Source organism: Belonocnema kinseyi, chromosome 5 (genome assembly GCF_010883055.1).
Source record: "Belonocnema kinseyi isolate 2016_QV_RU_SX_M_011 chromosome 5, B_treatae_v1, whole genome shotgun sequence".
Taxonomy (NCBI): domain Eukaryota; kingdom Metazoa; phylum Arthropoda; class Insecta; order Hymenoptera; family Cynipidae; genus Belonocnema; species Belonocnema kinseyi.
In genome coordinates this window covers 62,019,616-62,036,818 of record NC_046661.1, presented here as the reverse complement: position 1 = coordinate 62,036,818, position 17,203 = coordinate 62,019,616, and the positions used below count along the sequence as shown (strand labels likewise).

Sequence of the window (17,203 nt, the reverse complement as noted above, 5' to 3'; positions counted from 1 at the left end):
GGTAAGATACTAAATGGGGAGGGAAAAAAGTTGTTGAAGAGCTTGGAGGATTGGGGATGGTATATCTTAAACGGAAATATAGAAGGAGATGAGAAAGGAGAATATACACACTCAGAATGTGAAAGGGGAACGGTAATTGATTGTGATAGTGGATGATGAGGTAAGAGAGAAGGTTAAGAAGCTAGAGATAGGTGATTATATTGATTCGGATCACTTTCCCTTAATAGTGACATTAAAGGGAGAAAAAAGCAATAGCAATGTGAATAAAAGGGAAGCAAATGTAAAAAGTGTAGGAAAAGGGGAATGGTCAAGTGAAGGAAAAGCACAACTTAGAGAAAAGGTTAGAAATATCAAAAGGGGAGAGGGAAATGTGGACGAGGAGATGGAAAAAATGATAGGAGAAATAAAAATAGGATTAGAATGCACAAATAAAAATGAAGTTAGTAAAGGGGGGAATATAAGTGGGTGGGATGAGGACTGTTAACAGAAAAAAGGAGGTCAGAAAGGAATTAAGAAAGTCGAGAAAAGAAAAAAGTAGTGGGGAAGAATACAGGAAAAAAAAAGAAAGAGTATACTGAGTTGTGTTATCAAAAGAAAGAGAATAAAAGGTTTGAGGAAGAGGCGGTGAAGGCTAGGACGGAAAAAGAGGTATAGAAGGTAGTAAATAGAGAAAGAAAAAGAAGGAAAAGAGTAAACCAAGATATTAAAATGGTAGAATAGAAGAAACATTTTTTGGATTTGCTCGGAGGAGTAGAGAAAAGTTATAAAGGGAGGGAAAAATGGTAGAGAAAGAGATGAGGAAGAGGACATATCAAGGGAAGAAATAGTTAAGGTTTTAGATATAATGAAGGATGGAAAAGCACCTGGTATAGACGAGTTTCCAAATGCAGTATGGAAATATGGAGAAGAGGAACTAGATGAATGGGCATGGATAATGTGTAATAGAGTATGGAGAGGAGTGGGGTGGCCAGAGTTATGGAAACAAGGAGTAGTTATACCAATAGTAAAGAAAGGAAAAGGAGAGGAGGTTAAAGATTATAGGGGGTGACGTTGATGCAAACACTGTATAAAGTATATGTAACTACTTTGTCGGAGAGATTGAAGATAGTAGTTGAAGAAAAAAAGATCGAGTCACCGAATCACACAGGGTTTAGAAAAGGAATGGAGATAATGGACCACATTTATGTTCTGAATTATCTAGTAAATAAGAGAATTAAAAGGGAAAAAGGGGCAATGATAGCACTGTTCGTGGAATTGGAAAAGTTATGTTAAAAAAGGGGATAAGAGAGGGATTACTAAAGAGAGTATTAGAAATTTTTAGAGAGACAAAAAGCAGGGTAAAGGTAGGAGAGCAAGTACCAGATAGATTCTGGTTGGTGAGAGGTGTGAGACAAGGATGTCCTTTGAGCCCACTTTTATTTAATTTTTTAATATCAGACTTGGAAGAAGAAATGAGGAGAAAAGGTTGGGGAGGAGTTAAGATAGGGAAGGAAAAGATATATACACTGGCATACGCAGAAGACATAGTGTTGATGGCAGAGGATGAAGAAGGGATGGCAGGATTAATTACAGGATTATAGAAATACTTAGATGGGAAAAAGCTGAATGTAAATGTAGAAAATACAAAGATAATGAGGTTTAGAAAAGGAGGGGGAAGGAAGAAACAATGGACAGGGAGATGGAAGGAAATAAAGTTAGAAGAAGTAAAATAGTATAAATATTTGGGATATATCTTGCAAACGAATGGAGCAGAGAAATAAAAGATATTGGGAGTTTACAAGAAAGGTATATAAGGTGGACACTAGGAGCAGACTGGAGGACGCCCGGATATATGGTGAGAGAAGAAGCGCAAAGGATAAGTTAAGTATTAGAGCGGGAAAGAGGGCATGGAAATTTGAGATGAAGCTGAGGCAGGGAAATGGAGGGGAGTTGGCGAGAAAGTGTTTGATGGAGGTAGAAGAGAGGAGAGGGAGGGCGATCGAATTAACGAGATGGGAAGAAGAAAGGAGGGACTTATTTAATGATTAGAAATAGAAGACGGGACTGGAGTAAACTATGAGGAATTGGAAAAAAGGGAGATGGAAAGACAATTAATAGAAAAATGGGGGATGATTGAGGAATCAAAATACAATAAATGGTATAAGATGATAAAGAACGAAGGAGTTCCAAAGTATTTAAAGAAGGGATGGAGAGAGAGAAGGTTGACCAGAATAGCAAGCTTTAGATTGGGAAACGAGGTAAGGAGGGGCTGTACTGGGAAAAAGAAGAGAACAGAAAGTGTAGAATATGTGAATGGGAGGAGGAAACATGGGAGCATGTATGGGAAGGATGCAGGAAAGGAATGGAAGATAAAGGAAGCTAGCAAGAGAATGTGGTTGAGATTCTAGGGGAGGATGGTTTAGGAAAAGAATAAAGGAATTGGAGGGTGCTAGAGGAGCGAATAAGAGAGAATGAAAGAATGCATGTGAAAAAGAGCAAATGGAGGTATAAAGAAAGTGAAAGAAAAAGGAAACGGAAGTCGCTTAGATTAGAAGCGTAAAGATTGTAAGTAATGATAAGGTAAAAATTAAGTAGACTAAGATGCGTTTGCGTTCTCATGCTCTCTTTTTTCTCTCGCTTGCACTCTCGCTTTCGTTCGCTCGCTCACCCCTTTGCTAATAAGTCCTAAATTGCGTTGTCGCAGGGAATAGAGATAAGGAACTAGATATAAGACTTATGTAAATAGTTGTAAATAATCTTTTATATAGAAAGGATAAGATTGAAACAAAAAATATAGATATAAGCGGAAAGATTGTAAGGAATGGAAGTCATGTAACCCCTTAGGGGACACATTATGAATAAAGAAGAAATTGGAATAGTTCGATTTTCAGTCTGAAAATAAATATTCAACAAAGAAATTATCATTTTTAATAAAATAGTAACATTTTTGAACTAAGTGTTGCATTTTCAACTAACGAGGAAGAATCTTCAAACAAAAAATTAAATTTTTAACAATATTGTAGAATTTTCCTCAAAGCAGATTAATTTGTAACTAAAAGATTATGAATTCTCAAAACCAAAAATGTGATAGTTGATATTTCATCCCAAACAAAGTTTAATTTTGACTAACAAAATAAACAGCTGAATTCAATCAAAAAGAAGAATTCTCTACAAAACCTTTTAACTTTTCAAACAAAAAAGATACTAATCTACAAAATAGTGTTTTTTAATATTAAATGTCAATCGAGTAATTGAATTATCTAAAAAAGTTGTTGAATTTTTAACCCAAGAAGACGAATTTTCAGCAAAACTGTTGAACTTTTAACCGAAAATATACAGTTTTAACCACAAAGATTAATTTTCTATAAAAAAAAAACTAATTTAAAGATAATATATGTATTTTTAACCAAATATTTGAGTTTTCAACTAAAAACATCAATTTTCATCTAAACAGTTAAATTTTTAACTAAAAAAAATGTCTGCCAAAATGAAGCGCTGTTATTTGTATTGTAAAAAAATTACAAAAATATCAAATATGCAGAAAAATAATCCGATTTTTAATCAAGGAGATGGGTTTTGTACTAAAATAAAGAAACATGTTTCACTGTTATTGAAATTTGAAAATTCGAGCTATAGAAACATTAGAAATTTATGATTAATTTTCTTTATAAACTGAACTCTTCTTCAATTTGAAGTTGAATTATGTTTATTTGAAAATCTTAAAAAATCTACATGTCTCTTTAAATTGCTTCCAATTATTTTGAAATTTTTTTCGGAACTTCTAATCATTTTTTAAAATTATTTTTTTTTATAAATTTGAATATGTTTTTAAATCTTTTTAAATGTTCATTTAAATCTAATTTTTCAAAAAAAAATCACTTTCGATTTTGCTAAAAATCCTTTAAAAAAATTTTTTATTCTATTGAAGCCTCTCACAATTATTACAAAGCTTCTGAATTTTTTGTTGCAAATCTGCAAAAAACTATATTTTGTTTTAAATTAGGCCATCGAGGGCTATTTGCACCGTAAATTGTCAGAACTTATAAATATCTCTTTAGCTAAAGAGAAAACTAAAGATATATATAGATGTTCTGAAAAAATATGAAACAATATTTAAAATTTAATAAATTTAAATATATATATTTTTCAGGATTATTTTATTTATTTTCTAAAAAATTTACTATATTTTTTATATTTATAACATAATTAATATATATTATATATTAATTATTTTAATAATCAAAGTAGTGGAAAATAATAATTATTAATATATTATTTTAAAGTTATTTAAAAATTAAAAATAGTTTATAAAGTTTCAATCGGGCGTTCACAATAGTTTAACTACTACGACTTTCCAATTGAACCGGTTTAATTTTTACCGTTAAATCTGGAATTTTTAAAATTTAAACTGTTTTCCAATCGTCTTATAAAATAAATTTGATCATTATTCACTTGCCAAACCATCATGTACAATGCAACTTAAAAATATTATAAGTAATATTCACAGTTAATCAACGAAAGATATTTCGTATCCTGAATTGTCGATTGCAAATGGTTCCAACTTTTAATTTTCTGAATCTTTAAAATAGTTTCTTTACATTCTTTGAATGAAAAATGTACGCTTAAAAATAAGAATTTAAAATGAAAGATCTTTAAATGAAAGATTTTTGAATTACACATTGTGAACTGAATGATGTTATAACTGAGAAAGACAAAAATTCAACTGATTATTCAAAAAATATTAAAATCAAGGGTGGACAGATTTTTTCTAAAAATTTGTAAAATTCCCGGTAAAAAATAAATTCACTGTCATTCCCCAGTTTTTTCCGGTCTTATAAAATTTCCGGCCATTTCCCAGTCTTCGCAGTTTTCCGGTACAACGGTCACCCTGCAAGAAGGTTAATTTTCTACCAAAAACGACAAATTTTAAATAAAATAGATGAATTTTCAACCAAGTAATAAAATGTTCGACCCAGCACTTGAACCTTAAACTGAAAACAAACATTTTCATCTAAGTAAGAGTTGACTTTTTAACTAAAAAAGAGGCCTTTTCAACCAAAATAAATATACTTATATTTTCAACTGAAAAAAACTTTGTAAGAAAATAATATTCAAGAAAATAGTCGAACTTATAATCGAGGAATGAAATATCAACTAAAATTAAGAATTTTAAACTGGGCCACTTAAATTTTCAATGAAAAAAATTATTTTTCAATAAAAAAAACGATTTTAAACAGTACTGCATAATTTCAAAGCAAAGAAATAAATTATAACGGGGAAGATTAATTTTCTACTGAAAGAGATGAATTTTTAACAAAATACATGCATTTTAACTAAAAAAGATATGGAGTACAAGTTAATTGCTTCGATTAATTAAATTACGCCTAATCATCTGGATTTTCAAGTGGATTGCTCTTGATTAAAATGAATTACTCCGATCTATCTGAATTACAAGTGGAGTAATCTGACTTTAAAGTGGATTCCTCTGTATACAAGTACCTTAAACGGATTACCGTTGATTACCAGTTCGGATAACCCAGCGATCCAGCAAATTACCAGAGTAATTTCCCCCTCGTTCTTTAGATTTCTCATAATGCGTAGTGAGCTGTTAGATTTCTTTTGATGTCTATAGTGTCATTAAATACTTAATTGTTACGGATTTCAAATTCAGGTGTTATCTGACGCAAGGAGGAGAATACAAAATTGGAAGAGAAAAATCAGGGAGTATCAACAGGTTCTTTATGAGCCATCGCACCTCATCAGCGTTCCCCCTGCTTCTACAAAAATCCATCAAAGCCTAACCAGGTAGACTTTTTGGTGAGAGGTATGCAAGATCCCGAAAACACTGGAGTTGAAAGAAGATACTCATAATATCACCCGCTTCAAGGAGTTTTGCACTTCGAGGTACGAAGAACCTCTATCCTGCAAGACCAGATGGTATCAAGAACTTCTGGTGGAAGAAGTTTACTTTTACATATCAACATCTGGCCCGCATATTCACCTCATATTTAAAGCCCGAAACGCCCATTCCACAGCGACTGGTGTTAGGACGCGCTATACTCCTGCCATAAAAAGGCAACTTTACCAACCCAGACAATTACAGACCAACAACTTGTTTGAACACACTGTATAATATCTTTACAGCTGCCCTGAACAATAGGATTGTTCAAAGAATTGAGCCTATTTGTTGAGAGACGTACGAACAATGTGATTCGAAAAAAGGTGTAGTAGGTTGCCGAGAGAACTTGCTAATTGACAAGTGCATTTGAAAAGACGCAGCAGCCCATCAGCGCATCCTGCCAATTGCCTGCATTGACTACCAGAAAACTTTCGATTTAACCGCTCACAGACTTATCATCTCTCTGTTGGAATGTTTGAAGATCCATCTGCACATAGTGAGATTCATAGAGATTGATGCCCGTTTGGAAAACTAGATTTACTATTTCATCTGGAAAATATCGTGTGACAACGAAAAACGTCACGTTCCAAATGAGCGTCTTTCAGGGCGACACCATGAGTCCTCTGCCTTTTGCAACACACTTCTTCTTATATCTTTCGCACTACGAAATTCTTCTTGATGCCTCGATGGTGACATTAATCATCGCGAGCATGAGGTCACTAATATATTTTATATGCATGAACAAAAAAAACTATGCTTCTGGTAAGCAAACTTCAGAGAGTGTTAAACATCGTCACAAAGTACACAGCAGAGATTATTATGGACTTTAGATTGGACAAGCGTGTCGAAAATCATGTAAATTAAGGAAAGATTATTAGCGTTTCAACAGAGGTAACATGGAATACAAAATTTTAAATCTTTCTGAATATATACGTATAATAAAATGTATCACTGAAAAATTAAAGTAATTATATTGAAATAAATAAAGCTAATAAATAAAGCTCACTACGAAAAGCGAGCTCTTACTCTGGCTTCCCGCGTTCAGTTTGCAGAGTTACGATGATGCCAAGCAGTCCGCTACCATTGGAAGCTTGAGCCTAATATCTAACTTTTAATAATATTTACTGACTTCAAAAATGTTTCTAAAGAATTCATAGACTAGAATAGCCATCATCTAACCTCCTTAAGTTTGCGCAAAATAGTGTTAATAAATTCGAGGATTTTTCTATGCTTAAGAAAAAAAGAGAGTGGAAAAAATTCTGAATCCATCTGGATTTTTGAATTAAGTTCAATTCAATACTTAAGATCTAGTAGGAAACTCTTAAACAAAACAACAGATAAAAAAATTTCAGAGAAAGCAAGCTCAAATTTCACACTCTCAGATCACTATCAGCAGGGTCAGTCGCAATAGCAGGGTTCTACTGACAACCCTATACCACTGCTCGCGATGAACCTGTAGCACAAATGGTGGAATGTAAAATGTCCATATCTCAGCACGAAACAATACGCAGAATTGCTACAACTGACAATGCGGATATTTCCCTTCTTAGAACGAGATTTTAGTCACCAAAGGAAACTGCTACCCGAAGAATACTGAAATAACGGTAGATGATAAAAGGGTATATATATATATAACTCTGCAGACTCTGATGCATCATACTGCAAAAAGATTATGTTAACTTCCAGGTATAGTTCCAGAAGATTAACATTTTTAAATTCTTAAATATTAAAAATATGTTTAAAAAACAATATCAAAAATCTCAAATATTGAAATTTTTTATTATTATGTAGCAAATTTTTATTTTAAATTTAGAGTTTAAAGCAGATGGATGAGAGGAACTTTTGCGTAATCGGAGTTGTATCACTCCGTTTAAATCGAATATTTACGGACGTTTTCATTAAGTGCATAGTACTATAAATAGTTATTGGCCTTTATATTGGGATAGTGAATTAGTACAAGTACATGGTATCGTCGCCTTAATTTAGATAAATGCTTTATCTTGTGGCTGTTTTCTTCAATATGGTGGTATGCACTATTTTTAATCGACCAATAGCGAAAGGGACAACCGATTTTCTAGCTTTAGGTACGAGTGGTGACCCCGCTAGGATCGCTAGTGCACGAAAGACGACGGTTCCAACGGTAGGATTGTCTGCTATTCGAATTATATCAGTCCTTCATAACGAAGCGTTGAGGTAATAGCTTAAAACACTAATTCAGAAATGCTAGGCGTGCAAGTGGCATTCAGGTATAAAACTAAAGGATCAAATAATAAAATGTCAAAAAACTTTCCAAATAACAAAGCTTTCCAAATAACAAAAAACTCAGGAAACTTTAGATAAGGCCTTGTGCTTGCGTACACGACATATCTCTACTCACGGTGCTGCCCTAAGCTGAGCTTGACAAATCGACGCCCCCATACGACGCCTAAATTATGAAAAAAGGACTTTGAGAGTATGAATAAAAGTCCGAAGGTTTCGAATTGATCTAGCTATTCTAAACCCTTGGGTTAGAAAAATACCCTTCATCAGGGATCTCTCTTCTCCGTTTCGTCTGAGGGACACGTAAGTAAACCAGGAATGTCTTCTATGTCTTGGAATGTGATACGCATAATTAGGCGCCAAGCGGATTCTGAGTCAAAGTTAGGCGGGAACAGGGTATTGAAAAACCAAGTGCCTACTCTAATGACTAGATGCAAATACCTGGAAGAAAATGCACTCTGTTCCAATATTTGCATTTTAAGGTATACCGATTAAACAGTCGGGGGAATTATTCTGTCTGATTGCTGCATCTTATTGGATATTTTTCATAAAAGACGATATTTCTTCAATTTTCTGTCTCAGAACTTCAACAAACAATTCCAACTCCAATAACATCCTACCAATGCCTGAATGTTAAACTACAATGGCAATCTACTTTTATAAAACTGATATAAAATTGCATGAAAAAGCATGCATTCTCAACCAAAATGATTAAATGGAGTTGAGGACGAGCCTTTTGTACATGAAAGAATCGCTCTCTAGAAACAATACGCTTATCTATAGTGCCGCTCTTCAACTTACAAGAAACAAAAAAAAAGGTACCTGTGGACGACGGGGGTTGCAATTTTTTGTCGTAAATTGGACGGTTCGCCTAGAACTTTACTGGCCAACATCAGAGACCCTTATGCTGCTGATCCGCTACTTCAGCCATATGCTTTTTTGCCATATTCACTTGTATTTCTTTTTCTTTCCAATCTTATAAGTATAGGTTAGCACATTAAGGTTTATTTTTTGAGAACTTATGGGCTACATTATAGATGGTTGAGAGTTATTTTAATATATGGATTCATTACTCATTTAGTTAACAAGTAAAAATTTTCTTGGAGCTTTATTCTTCGTCTTCGTAAATTAGCTTTTAGGTAATTTTGTGTGAATATTTGGAAATTAAATCCATAAGGACATTTGTCAATTTTCTTTTTATATTATTCTTTTAGAGTAGGAGCTTTTTTAAACTTTAGTGAACGTCTGATTCTTTTACATGAAATTATCTTATTTACAAATAAAGTTCAATTAAATAAACTGAAGTTAATTTTTACTTTAATAACATTTTATTTGTACATGGTTGCACATGGGTACCTTCTCACGATAGAGTTTAAATATTTGTGCAATTCTAAATATTTGCATGCAACACTAGGAACACAATCTAAAATGATCGAGCGTATGAAAATTATAAGTCTTACTTTTCCCACCTGTGTTAACATTTATGAACCATATATTTAAACATTTAAGGAAATTTTATTTGCATAAAAACATTCAATTATTTAAATATAGAATATATAGGTGGAAGTTAGTTTAATTTTTAATTAGGTAAATTGTTGTTTGTTGCAGTCTTAAGGAAGTACCCTCGGTACGTAGCAAGTCAATTGAGAGAACGCTTCGAAAGAACACTTCGTCGTAAGTTTGGCAACGTCGCGCGTGAGAACACCTGTTATATGAAATTCGCGCATAAACTAGAGCATGTGGGAGGGTTTCGACGTTGCCATATCTTCAAGTCGCTGACGTCAGTCATACATTTACAGTATAATTAATTTTTTTCTATTTTTATAAGCTCTAAATGATACTATTCGAAGCAGAAATGGATTTCGGATAACATTCTATATATGTCAGAATTATTTCAAAATCTTCTTTTTACATGTTATTTTCAATCATTGATTTTTCGATTGTGAAGCTCTGAGAGGATCAAAATTTTTAATCAGACTTTAGTGCATTTTAATACAACTGTCATCCAAACATCAAACGTTTCTCATTTGTAATTTTATCACCGAGGCTTTTGGTTAAAATAAATATACCTACTATTTTCTCAAAAATTCTCCATAATTAATTCTTTTACCTTATTATCACCTGGAACACTTATCATTTCAGTATGTTCAGTTGGATTTCTCTTCGATAATTGCTTCTAGTACTTTAAAAAAACTCGTTTATTGGACAATATTATGCTTCTGCACGATTTTGTGGACTAATTCTTCACTTCTGGAAGTAAAAAGATAGAAACCCTATCACTATTAATCATTTTCTATCTCAAAGATAGAAACTTTTGTATCCAGTTATTCTGTTTTTATCTCGATCTTTCTCTATTTCCTTGTTAGTATACTTTTACTAGTTTCTAATTTAATCCGTACTTCTTTATGTCTACTTAATACTAGCGTATCCCTTTGTATCTTTTTCTATCTTCTTTTCAACCCATATTTAAGCCCATCTCTTAAAATTCCCTGTTCTCGACGTGCAGATCCCATTTTCCCTCACTGGTAGGCATTTCCGCCTTATATGTTATTTACGATTTTCAGGTTGATCAAAGGAGGTCTTATGCTTGTGCACAAATTATCTAGAAATAATTGCCATTAGTTGAAAATAATTTTAAAAATAATTGTATTACGTTATAAACAAACTAATTAACAAAAGTGATTTTTCGGGATTGAAAATGTTTAGCATGTTGATATATATTTTACTATACTGTCTAGTACGGCTAACCAGAATCCTTGTTGACCCAACTAGAAATTTCTCTCCGTGTAGCCAAACTCTAAATTTCTTTATGAAAATTGTTTAAATAATTGACAATTCTTGGAAATTTTCAAAGTATCATTTCAAAAAGATATCGGAGACATTCTTAGTTAACTCTGTGAAAAATTGAGCCTATTCGGTCCAAAAAGTAGCCAAACTCTGAAATTATTTATAAAAATTGTTTAAGTAATTGCCAAATAGAATATATTTTCAATTAATAGTGATGAAACTTGTATTTCTCTCTCATTTTATACCAAAACTCTGTATTTTAATCAGGAAAACCTTTCTAATCCCAAAAGTAACTTTTCTTAATTAATTTGTTTATAACGTACTGAACAATTCCTTTGAATTATTCTCACCAACTGAAAATTATTTCTAGATATTTTTAGCGCAGATATAAAATCTTTTTTAATAAATATAAACATCTTAGAAACAATACTACAGAAAGTTTAAAAAAATGTGAGCTTTAGCGTTAAATAACAAAAATGTAGAAAATTTATTTTTAAGAAATTGAAACACAGATCATATTAAAATTCCGAAAGCTTTATTTTACACATTAGACAAACTAGGAGCCATGCGCTACAAAAAAGGGTTTCGTAGTCTATCTATAGTCCTATATTAACTGTGGACCCTGTGTCGAATTTAAGCTCTATGTCTATTTTGGGCCATATTTCAATTTTGGGCCTTATGTCGAATTTGGGCCCTATGTCAATTTTGAGTCCTATGTCGAGTTTAGGTCCAATGTGAGTTTTAGGCCCAATGCTCATATTGAGTTGTACGACACCGAACCGAAACTATAAGGGTTTCTTCCCCGGGACTACGAAGAACCTTACAAAACGATTGGTACTCAAAATGTATAAATTTCCTAACATTTTTAACTATAAATAAACTGGTACTAATACTTATGATTAACGTTAAATCGAAAACTCATTTGTCAAAATGCGAAAAAATGCCAATCAAAAGCGGTATTAAAAAAACGAGCGTCAAGGGAATTGTTTGTATATCCAAGTAATTCCACTTTACCAGGACATTAACGTTCCTTATAAAGCGATGTCCTAGCATCGGTTTCGTTGAATGATTGAGGGATTTGGGCAAACATCCTTAACCGTACACTCTCGTGGTAAGAGCTAATCTTAAAATTTCGACGAAGACTTTTCGAGTATTCAAACAGCTTAGAAGAAACAAGGAATCCATGACATTAACTCTGATTGTTCTTGCTAAGAGTCTTCTCCTCCCGTTTTTTTTTAATATGGGTGTATCATATACGATTATATCATGGATAAACTGAAGACAATTGTTTATGGTGAAAATGATTTTCAATCTCTATTATAACAAAATCTCAAAGTATGTTCAAGATCTTTTCGAAAACAGAAACGTGAGTTTACCTGCTAATTCTAAGCTTCGTTTATGAAAAACGGTCCTTAGAGTTCCACGTCATAAACCTTATAAACAGTAGATATCCTTCATGGTGAGGGGAGCGCGTCTTTGGAACAAGGTACCAGAATCAATTAGGGATGCACCTTCGCCTTATTACTTCCAAAATCTATTCTTTGACTTTTTTGTCATCATTTCAAATTTTACGCTCAAAATTTAAAAAACATCTGCACCAAAACTTCCAATCACCTATAGGACCACTAAGTAGTTAAAACCGGTCAAAGTCTGATCCCCGAAACAAATCTACCGATGGTAACTCATTACATCTTTTTCTAAAGATAACAATAAAAGCTTGTTTTAGCGACTGATAAGAATCATAACTTATCAACCAAATAAAGAGAAATAGAAATTAATTTTCAGGGTATACAATTAAACTAAAATAAATTTTTATTTCTTGTTTCCAGCTATGATGTACTCGGAAGAATTACTCACAAATTCATGTGTATAATGTTTTGAACATCGGTCTTCTGAAGCTTTTTCTCGATCCCATTTTCACGCCTCTCTGCAGCAGACTCCAACTTAGTTACCTAAAAAGAAAATATCATGTTGTTTTACTGCAGGAATAGCCTTTTGTCAAAAATAAAATAAAGTTTAGGTAGTAAAGGAACATAAAAATAAATTGATTCAAACAAGAATTCATTAGTACTTAATAGATCAAAAAAAAAAATAGTGAGAATACAAGAAATGCTATCTCGCCCATACTATGGGGCTTGTTTGCGGCCCTGGCGACGTTATGCTTCGAACGTAAAATCCGTGAAACAAAAATGTTTAAATAACTTGTTATAGATATAGATGTTATTATATATAAGTTATAGATTGTCTGAATCTTTAAGGAAGTTCCTCATACTTTGAATGGTAAATTTTCAAAATTTGATATTACAAAAACTATGACTAAAACCAAATAATACATGAGGAAAATGTTTGAGTATCAAAATATTTACCCACATACAATAATCTACAGCCTATCGAACTACAACTGTCAACTTTTTTTTATAGAAGACAAACTTACTAACATTAGCTGATTAAAATAATCTTAAAGAAACAAATTCCTGCGGGTTTTCTTGGTAAGTAGGTCGAATTGTAATCGACTTTTTCCTATTCGGGGTTCGGTAGGTACTAGGGCGAACTTGTACATCCGAGGCAATACCACTGGCCCTTGAATGGTTCTGAGGACGGTGGCTGAAGACTTGGAGTAAAACCCCCTGCTTCTTTGGAGATCTTCGCAGTAGGGGAGAGGATCCCATTGGTTTCACTGGTGATTGGTAGGAACGAGAGGGGTTCCCGTATTTAATGGATGATTTTCAGGGTGGAGATGCTTTGGTACCCTGCTCATCTGCAGATGGTCTAGGTGATGGAAGGTCCCTCACCCTTCTCTTACTCTCCGGAGAATTTCTCAGGGGCGGTCAGGGCTTTCTAAGGCTAGAAGAGTCCACCTGATGCCGACTTCGACTGATGTTCGTCGCGTGCTGGTAACACGGAGTTCCTTCAGACCTCAGGGATCAATGGATTTTCCACCAGTTCCCCTGGCAGCTGGCTCCGGTATTAGAAACTCCTTTTGCGCAGCCTTGGTCCTCAACTTCTTGGAACCGACGTTATTCACCTTCACTGCTGAGTAGGGAATTGGAAAGCCCGAAGAATAGGCACTCCTTGATCTGGATCAATAATCCTACGCTCGAACAATATCAAGAAGGGGGGGGGGGGTCCTCCAACACAAGTAGGACCGGTAATTGTTCAAGTTTCTCGTGTTCGGGGACACGGGATGAATTAATTATTTGTTGAGCTCTTCGCTGTCGACTTAGCAGTCATTTTCGCTTGCTGGTCGGTGGCAAGGGGACATATTTTTCTGCTTGGGTGAGTTTTTCGGCCACCGCTCGACAATGACGTTGAGCCCAGTGCTTTTGCTAACTTGACTATTTATCTCAGACCTTTTTACCTATGAACATACGAGAATCCTACTTAAGTTATCGCCCGAAGTTACGTAATTCAATTATTCAATCTTTGTGCCTTTGGTTGTTTTAGAGAAAATACCGGTTATCCTCGCTAGGATCGAAGAGCCGGAAAAGGTTCTTTAGTTACGTTGGTTTAGTTCTTAGAAAACTCGCTTATCCTTGATATGATCGAGGACCCAGAAAGGTTGATTATTCTTAAAAAATTTAATTTTTGGAATTTCGGATATCCTCGATATGATCGAAGACCCGGAAGAAAGTTATTCAAATTTATTAAGTTGATTTTTTTGAAGAAGGAAAAACCGGTTATCATCAATATGATCGAGGACCCGGAAACTTTAGTTATTCTTCGCGAATTTAGTTTTTAAAGAAACCCAGAATTCCTCCGTTTTGAACTTTCTTCTAATGAAATTGGTAGATAAGCAAGTTTTAATTCTATTTCTGATATGAATTTGGTTGTTCTTATTATGGCAAAGAAGTATGTGATCAAAAGGAACTAAGTGCAAGCCTTTCTTTCTAATACTGTTAACTTTTGTGAAGTCTAGGCAAAATCTATAATAGTTACCTGTTTTTTTAGTATTACTATGGGGTTCGACTAGTGGTATGAAAAAAAACTCGATTCAGATCCGAAATTTGGTCGTGATTCATGAGTCGAGTTTTGCGACGACTTAGCTGTGATGAGTCGACTTGTAAATCTCTTTATAACATATATTTATTTACATGTGTCCAATCTCTATTAAGAATGAATCATTTTATTCTTTGAAACAGGCAGTGTATAGATGTCTGGCGCTGGGCGCTAGGTTTGTATCCGGTAGATTGAACAGATTGCTTGTACGGCAGTGAGCGCGGTTTTTCGGACAACAGCATAGTGTACAGCATAAAAAATAGCATATTTTTTATTTTATTGAAACGTGCACGAGGCATAAAATAACTATATAATTTGTAAGGTAATTTTTCGCTCACTTGAATTTGTAGCTGTTTATTGAAAATAAGTTATTTGGTGTTTCGTATAGAAATAGTAAAGTGTAGAATGTGGAAGGAGAATATATAATAGTAACTTATTTTTACGCACTTGAATATGTAATTGTTCATTTAAAATGTCTTATTTGGTGTTTTCTATTTTATGATTCCTTGAACATTTACTTTATCTTTTTCGTATTACTGAGAAGAAAAGGCATAACCTTAAAGTGAAGTATATAATTTGAAAAAATATAAACTGTGACTTTTCTACATACTTCAATATGTAATTATTTAATAAAAATGAATTATTTGGTATTTCCTATTTTATCTTTCCTCGTACATTTACTTTATCATTATTTTATTATTAATGATATAATGCATAACAACCTCAAAGTGAATGATATGCTTTGAAAGGAGAATGTAAGTATAACGTTTTTAAACACTTAAATATGTAATTGTTTATTAAAAATAAGTTATTTGATATTTCTGTTTTTTTTTTCTTTCCCTGTACATTTACTTTATTATTTGTTATCACTAAGAAGACAAGGCACAACCTCAAAGCGTAGCATATAATTTGAAAGGAGAATATAAGTGTACCTTTTTTTACATACTTGCAAATGTAATTGTTTATTAAAAATGAATTTTTTTATTTCCTATTTTATCTTTCCCTGTACATTTACTTTATCGTTCTTTTATTACTAAGAAGATTTTTATATAGTTCTATTTATGGGAGTGATTGCTAGTTATTATTTTAGACGTGTATAAAATATTGATAAGTTTAACTTACGTAAAACTTCTGTTCTAATGAAACTCTGACGAGTTGTATTTATTATTAACAATATTTTTAGAAACACAATAATCCGCGACAATGATAAACAATAAGCGTAAAATTATAATTGTTATCCACAACAAATAAAAATGGAAAACGCCAACTAAGCTCTTTTATATGTACAATGAACAATTAAATATTCACGTGATATGGAAATTCAATACTCACTTACAAAATTGATTTTCAAATAGTGTTTGAAACTCATTGTAGAATCCTTAGAAGCCAAAAATAATTTCTGAAGGCAAATTTGGAGTTGTTTTAAAAATAATTCAACAAAGATTTCTCAAAGAACAAATGTATCTTTATATCGTCTTTAAATGTAATTTTCATTTTATTCAGGAAAAAGGAATATTAAAGAAGTTATGAAAAAAGTACTTCAAATTCCATGTACGTCAACAGAAAGTAAGAAATCTACAGTCTTGTAAAAAAATAATGTTTACCCTTGCAATTCACTTTTCAAGTGTTTTTGAGGTCGCTGATTATAAATTTTTTATCGGTTTAAAAAATTCCCAGATATCGAATCCAACATGGCCACTGAAAAGTGTAAAAATCATTTTATGTCATAAAAGTAAAAGTTGGGTGTGTAATAAAGGGTTTTCGGGTTCGCTGATTACTAATTGCCTTTTAGTTAAAAAATATTACAAAATGAAAAATCCGAGATGGCCGCTGAAAAAAGTAAAAATCATTTTTTGTCATAAGACTATGAGTTATATATGCAATAAATGATTTTCCTATTGAAGAAAATTAATTTTCAACGAAAAAAAAATCAATTTTCAACAGAATACATGAACTTTTACCCAATTAGGTAGAAGAATGTTATTTTTGAAAAAATAAATTTTCAGCCAAAAATGGAATAGTTGAATTTCCAGATTAAAACATTAATTTTCCACAAAATAATTAATTTTTCAACCAAAGAGATGAATTCTCAACTAAAATGATAAATCTTCAACAACAAAAAATGAATTTTTAACAAAGTGTTTCAGCTATTAGGTTGTAAAATTCACTAGTTTCCAACTTCGAAGTCCTTAAAAGTATACATTTTTAAGTATTCCTTTGCAATCGTTTATTTTAAATTACAGTTTGGAACTAAAATGATTTAAAATATATGTATATTTTTAT

The 17,203-nt window shown here is 32.7% G+C and overlaps 1 protein-coding gene across 1 annotated transcript in view; it reads right to left on the bottom strand.

The window, feature by feature from the left end:
• Nucleotides 1–17,203, bottom strand: part of LOC117173685 (kinectin) — a 237,096-nt gene that overhangs the window by 67,865 nt on the left and 152,028 nt on the right. Inside the window, exon 6 of the mRNA XM_033362326.1 lies at nt 12,782–12,876. Coding sequence (XP_033218217.1) covers nt 12,782–12,876 — 95 coding nt within the window. The remainder of the gene's footprint in view (nt 1–12,781; nt 12,877–17,203) is intronic.